At 33.9% G+C, this 7,721-nt stretch overlaps 1 protein-coding gene across 1 annotated transcript; it reads right to left on the reverse strand.

Moving 5' to 3' along the window:
• Window positions 1–2,958: 2,958 nt before the first annotated feature.
• Window positions 2,959–5,037, reverse strand: LOC129777509 (male-enhanced antigen 1). Its single transcript, XM_055783807.1, has 3 exons — window positions 4,910–5,037; window positions 3,439–3,821; window positions 2,959–3,195 (listed from the first exon to the last, which is right to left on the reverse strand). Exons 2-3 carry the CDS (start codon window positions 3,772–3,774, stop codon window positions 3,040–3,042), a joined length of 492 nt encoding a protein of 163 aa, XP_055639782.1. The 5' UTR covers window positions 3,775–3,821; window positions 4,910–5,037; the 3' UTR covers window positions 2,959–3,039.
• Window positions 5,038–7,721: the final 2,684 nt, after the last annotated feature.

Below are 7,721 nucleotides of genomic sequence, written 5' to 3' on the forward strand. Positions count from 1 at the left end.
AAACACAATGAATGTGAAGCCTGAATTAAATATCCCATATTATGGAGTAATGGTGGAAATATCATGAACAAAAATTGTACCCTACAATGAGTTTCAATTATAATAACGAGTGTTTAGTGGAGATAATACAAATCATCTCAATTATTGTTTAGATAGGGTGAGGACTAAGCGTTTTAAGTCTTCAAATAACATAATTCTATGATATATCGTTCATACATTTAACTTCAGTATTGAATTGTTTTTTTTTTAATGTATTCAAAGACTCAAAGCGCCACACAGTCTGATAAGTGAATTGATCTATTTACATGTGCTTTGCTCTTCTCTCACAAACACTATTACCCCATTTTTACACATGGGTTTACCTCGAGATGAAGAATAGAAGGTGGGAAGATTCACGAGTTTTGGTTGTGTTAAACTTTGATTGTATTAGTAGCCTGGAAGATTGGAAGTTCACATATCAGGCATACCAGTCAGTTACTGAAATGTTACAACATTGAGTGTGTCAGCGAATAAATTTGAAAGAGGATATATAGAAACTAATTACATATTTCCAAAATATATTTTTCGCATTATGAAAAAAACAGAACATGTCACAAACTAAAATGTTTATTTTTTTCTTTGATTTTTTCTTATATCAGAAATAGTTTTCTAATGTCTACTACGTTTGGATTTTAGAGCAATTTCATGGAAGTTTTTCTCTTGTCAGCAATTGTAATTACTTTTTTCACAATAAGGGTGTTGAACACTTCATTCGTCTAAAACTAAGACACAAGCAGAAAACTTTTCGTCTCAATCTAGTTCATACGGAGTCAATTAAATTTATTTTTCAAGTGAATTTTACATGAAAAAAACATGCAACCTTTTTTCCCATCCACTGTTGAATGTTTCTCCGTTAAAGGAACAAAAGATAATGTGACTCTGACTTTGTTCATTTACGTTTTTGGTCGACGAACGAGAAGAAAAATTGAACTGAAATTATACCTCAATAATACTGAAATTTCAGTTTCTGCTAAATTGTCAGTTGGGCTTTTATGATTTTGAACGCTAACATTGTTTTTAAGAAAAAAAATTGTTCGTTCATTTCATCTGCTTATTTTTACTTGTAAGAACAACACTTTTCCTATGTAGTGGACTATTATAAGAAAAGTAACATGCATAAACAAAATCTGTGACGTCACAGATTTAAAAATCTTCCCACCTTTCATTTTCCATCTCGGGTTTACCTATACTACTTCCACCTTCACCTTAACTCTATTAACCCTTTGCGGTCGGTATTATTTTCTTTGAAAGAGATACTCTTATCTCGAGATGAAGAATAGAAGGTGGGAAGATTCACGGGTTTTGGTCGTATTGAACTTTGATTGTGTTAGTAGCCAGGAAGATAGGAAGTTCACATACCAGGCATACCAGTCAGTTACTCAAATGTTATAAAATTGAATGTGTCTACGAATAACGTTGAAAGAGGATATACAGAAGCTAATTACAGATTTCCAAATCATATTTTTCGCATTTTGAAAAAAACAAAACATATCACGAACTAAAATGTTTAATTTTTTCTTTGATTTCAGAAATAGTATTCTAATGTCTACTATGTTTTAATTCTAGAACACATTTATGGAACTTTGACTTTTGTCAGCAATTGTAATTACTTTTTTCACAATTAGGGTGCTGAAAACTTCAGTCGTCTAAATCTAAGTCATACGGAGTCAATTCAATTTATTTTCCAACTTCATTTTACATGAAAAAAAACTTGCAACCTTTGTTTCCCATGCACTGTCAAATGTTTATCGGACAAAGGAACAAAAGATTGTATGACTCTGACTTTGTTCGTTTACGTTTTTGGTCGACGTAACGAGAAGTAGAATTGAATTGAAATTAAGTTTAGAACACTTCAAAAATGCTGAAATTTCAGTTTCTGTTAAAATGTCGGGCACTTATGATTTTGAACGCTAGCATTGATGTAGGAAAAAAAACTAGTACGTTCATTTCATTTGCTTATTTTTACTTTTAATAACAACACTTTTATATGTTCCCCATATATGTCTTCCTAAGAAGCGCTAATGTTATTATTTAGGTCACATCTCCTACTCCCACTGTCCATTCTCCCTTCCTTTCCTATTACACAAGCAGAACTTAGTACCCGTTGAGATAAGATCATTACAGGAGCTATTAACATAACAAGGAGGCACTCACTACCAAAGGATACCGTTGCTACATCAACTGGCGATGTAGTTGTTACGATCCACCACAGGCACTGTTCAAGACAAGGATAATACCGACGAGGCGACGAAGGAATAAATTATATTTTTTTTTATATTGCACTGTAGTTTTAGCTAATTAGAAATTAGAGAAGTTAATAATTATGTAGTTATAATATATTCAAATAGTTTTAAAATGTATTGCTTGATGGTGGCTCTTTATCCACTTGATCCTAATTAAATCAATAAAGGAAAAAAAACAACACTTTTCCTATGTAGTGGACTATTATAAGAAAAATAACATACATAAACAAAATCTGTAACGTCACAGATTCAAGAAATATTTCCACCTTTCATTTTCCATCTCGCTCTTATCTGTCCACGGTAATAATATTTTGTCATCGCCGAGTACCATTATTTATAGATACATTCGTGAAAAAGTTTACTAGACGTTAAAATTCGCATAGAAAAAATGTAAGCTATTACATCGTTGAATGAAGTATTCATTCTGATTCCTTAATGGGGTGGCTGAGAGCAGACAAACGACCGTAAAGGGTTAAAGTGGGCTACATATACAACATCCCGTTACTGTAAAAGAATGAAACATCAAAAGTTTTCCCATGGAAATTATATGACCGCATTCACATACATTACCAACGGCAACTTCGACGCAAGTTGGATATACCTGTAGTAGACGATTATAAATGTAACTGAAATGCATGGCAAAAATATGAATTATAAATGCATTCACTAAAGACGATTTGTTTCCAATGTTTTTATTGAAACTTTGTTTCATTTGACAAAACACATCAACATATCACATATGAAATAGCATTAACGGCTACTTCTCCAAAATACCAGCATCATTTGTGCACGTGGTATGTCGTTGACGAATCCGTTGTAATAAAGCCTCTTTCCAACGCTCTTCAGGGATACCTTCGGCCCACGCCGGAACAGATGAGTTAGGTAGATTTATTCCAGCCATTACATTCACGATCTGGAATATTGTAGATTATCATTGCTATATGTATTTTGTGACCTGATGATAGGAGCGATTCGAACCTGGGTAGCAAAGTTAATTTGATACAAAAAAAAACAATTTTGGATTAAATTAAACTTTAAAATAGGTGTGATTTGTAGTTTAATTCAACAAAACTTAATGCAAATGTTGTATTTTCATCAATATATCGATTATTTAGATAAACCATTTTAATATGCAATTTGCATTTTATTATAATACCTGTTCCGCTTTTGCAGTATCAATTTCAAAACTTAGTTCATCTGGCCTTGGTGCGTTCCAAACATCTACATTAAAAAGCTCTGGGTTGTATTGATACATGGCTGAATTTGGCACGTTTTCTAGAATTGTTGTTTGTGCTGTTTCAGATCCGTCATCATCGTCGAATGTATCCAATCCTTCATTTGCACTAAGTGGTTGGTATCCCAAATATTCACTCTCTTCTGCTGAATCATTCTCACTTTCATCTGTCGTTACTTCCATATTAATGACGTTATCGTTATCTACACAGAAGTTTCCATCATCCTCATTTTGGCCAGGTAAATCAGGAAGTCCCATTTTTAAAAGTGATCTTCAGATGAACATTGGCAAACGAACGCAGTAGCCTAAAAGATGGAAGAACTCATAAAAATATTATGGAAAGCTAAAGAAAATTTCGAACAATTTTTGTTAAAATACACATAACGGATTCTAGCGAAAGTGGAATTCAATCCAAGTTTGTGTCTGAATCCTTGAAATCGGAATAGTACCCTTGACTCTTCTTGACCCTCGGACCTTCTTCCTTACTTCCTTCCTTGTTTGTATTAGAGAGGCTTCAAACTTTGTAGTTTATTCGCCTCTAAGCGGAATAGTACCCGTAAAAACAGAGACGTTAGTTGTAAACAAAGTTTGTTGGTTGCTCTGGTAACCAGTGAGGTTGTTAAATTGATGATTGAAATATTAAGTGAGTGAAAAATTCTAGAAGTGCTGAGTCTATACTAAAGCCAATGGATCCGATGATGTCCGAGATGATGTTTCAATTCACAACAAAAGTAAGATTATTATTTAACATATATTATTGCATTAACAATTGTTGAACAGTTTCCTTTAAGGACCGACACATCGCAGTTAATAAACTCTGCAAAGCGCACACAGTACATAAAATCGTCTCAACAACATATACAGCAGGAAGTGATGAGGCGCTCCAAACCAATGAAAGTGGAATATTGTCCATTGGCAACATATGTCCCTGCATGTACCTATAAATTCGGATTGAATTGCAAAACTCATTTGGAACGACCAAAAAACGTCATATACACCACCGACAACGGTTCTTCAAAATGTGTAGATCCTTATATTAGCACAACTATCCGCGATTTTGCACCACTGAAACATTCTGAGGTTGATAACATAACATTTTGGAATTGGAAATTCATGGACTCAAACCTAAGTCCAACGTACACGCACTGTTCGTCCAAAACACGAATAAATCAAATGAAAAGACATCTGAAAACATCATATACCACTGAAGTGAAATCAAAATTCACTCAAGGTAGCCTGGTGAGCCCTATGCCCGATATGATAATCAGACCCGTTGTTCTTCAGCCAACTGAACAAATGGAGATTACTTCCGAGTATTCTCGTTATGGTAGTGATGAAAATAGTCAGAAATTCCTGAAACAGAAAAAAATAAATTTTTGAAAATCTTACTTACTTTCTATATCTTTTAATGAATTTCCTTTTAATATAGACTTTTCTTTTCGAGTAATGAAATTTTGTTATTGATTATTTTGTAGTAATTTGACAACCTCAGAATGTTGTTTGTTGCAAGATGTATAGAAGTATTACTACTAGGTGGGCCAATCTGCTAAAACCACTCAGCAGCCATCCGCGTTGACGGCATTGAGGTTCGTATTACGAAATGGGGGAGCAGGCATGACAATATGGGTTTGCAAAAGAAATGAACGTGCTTTTAAAATAAAAATTATGAATGAAAATTATTTTTACCAAACCAAATTAGTACTCTAGGTAAACTAAAATCACTTTTGCTTGCAAGTAGTAAAAAAATATCATACACAAATTGTGTTTAAAGATAATTTTGTATTATAATGGCAAGTTTTGGTGAGAATATCTGAAAATTGATAGAAAATAGTTTAAATTGGGGTCAGAACAGCGTACTTATAGAAGGCAAATAACGCAAAGAAAAAAATTTCATTCAAATTTTAGCAATTTAAAACTGCCTTAGGGTCGACTAATCTGATAGAGAATAGTTGACCTCATACAAACTAATATCGTATCCAGATGTCGACACCATTCCGCCGACAACGCGAATTGTCAAAGTCTACTGTGTTCTGTTACAAACAAAACACAATACGTTTTTTATAACCAAGTTGCCATACGATACGGCCATTTGCATTACAAACGCCTCTTACAGGGTACGTTTATGACAGGGTATCCTGGACTCGAAGTCAATAATACGTAATAATACGTGAGATAGAGGAGTTAGTGAACCATTAAAGTTAAAATAATGGAACTTTTTGCGGAGAGTAATAATCAATCCGCATTGCCCTCGGCAAAATGAAATAATGTTTTCGACGAGTTGTACTTCCCGTGCTTAGATAGAACCAAGATGTGTAGAATAAAGGTGTGACCGTGTCGTCAATAAGTGCGCGAGGGGGAACGGTATAAATATACAGAGGACTGTGGAAAGGGATTTGACTGCAAATAGAGATGTCTAAATTTTTCGTTTATTCAATTGTCGATTAATCGTGGGGTCATTTTTAAATATTCGATTCATTCGAATAATTGTTTTTCAGTATTCGATTAACCGAGCGAATATTTATTTCTTGTAATCAAAAAGAATAGACATATTTGTAATAAAAAAGTATGATGTCATAATTTTAAAAGTTACATTAAATATAATTTTGAAATAAACATGGTGCAGAATAATTGTTTTTGAATGAAATGGTATTTTAGTATATTGATAAATTTACCATTTCATGATATTTTGAGGACGATTGAAAAAAAAGTGCACAATGAGAATGATGCACTTTTTTGGACAAGTGACTTTTTTCCTATTTTAGAATATTGTTCAATGAAATGTATAAATTAATGTGAGTGGCGTGGAATATTTATTAAATATAATGCATTATATCATTTTCGGACTATTCTTATTTGATTTTAGTCCTTTTGAGACCGGATTGAATGGATTCATATATTATTCGTCGATATACTCGTCGTTAGATTCATACGTGCAAAAGTAAAGTACAAATGTTTGACATTCGTATAGTTGTTCACTAAATATAATGGTCACGCATATACACACTTGTGCAATAAATGCACTTGCGGAAGAATTGTAAACTGTAAATTATAAATTAATCGGTGGCTTATGGTTATTTTTACAGTTACAGCTTCGGGTTTTTTCTATAATATATGAGCTGAACAATATCGACGATAAAACAAGTCGCAGGGAGTTCCTAGATATCCTTTTATATCATCTTTTTATGCCCCATCAAAAACAGGCATTAAGTTTTTGTTAACCAAGAACACAGAAACAAAGAATATTAGATATAGGAAAACTTGAAATTCCAGAAACCTTACAATCGAATAATTAACCGACGGCTCTAACTGCAAAACGCGGGAAAAATACCTCCATCACCGACCGACACCGAAAGTCGATTTATTCTCTTGAGCTGAAACATATAAGATAGAGAATATTACAAACCTAACTTTAACCGTAAAAGACTTACCTTTCAACTTTTCAATGCTCTTATTCCCACCAAAACAATACCACACACAAAGAGCAAAAAAAAAGATATTGCAAAATATTGCAGATTGTTTACATACAAAATCCAAGATGGCTGAAAGGCCTTTCTCTCAAGTCGCGCTACCGTATTGTATCTATCGTGATCGTGGATAGAACCAAAGCGCCTCTATATATACCAGGTGAAACAATCATATGAAATGCACTTTCAGCCATATCGGAAATGTTGTCGGTATTGTTTACAAACAGCATCAGCACGCTGCCGTCGGCTCGCTACAAACTGCTACGACGCTCATTCGAACGATGCCTACTATGTTCGGCTTTCGCAAATTTATGTGAAAAAGAAGGGATGATTTTGTAGAATTTCATTCTCATTCCCACTACAATTGTGGAAATGCAAAAATGGCGTATCCTAGCAATAACAAAACAAACAACCCCCGCTCCACAAATCGTAATCCCCTTCTTATTGAAGTGATGATGTTGCTTCACCTGTTATACATTGATATAGGCTCCTTGGATAGAACCAAGGCGTTATACTATAGGTGGACCGCAATGTCAAAACTGCTGTTCGGCCATTGCTCGTGAAAAAACAAATTTGTTTACAAAACAAATCATATCTTTTGGTGACAAATGCATTCGTTGGCAAAATAGCTGCTCGCGCTTTACTGTAGGCAGGTAATTTTCTGGATTTTTTCGCATAACAATTTCTCATAATTGCTTCTACTTTTTCAGATATCTACAATCAGCGGTCGAATTAAAAACA

This window comes from Toxorhynchites rutilus, chromosome 3 (genome assembly GCF_029784135.1).
Source record: "Toxorhynchites rutilus septentrionalis strain SRP chromosome 3, ASM2978413v1, whole genome shotgun sequence".
Lineage (NCBI taxonomy): Eukaryota > Metazoa > Arthropoda > Insecta > Diptera > Culicidae > Toxorhynchites > Toxorhynchites rutilus.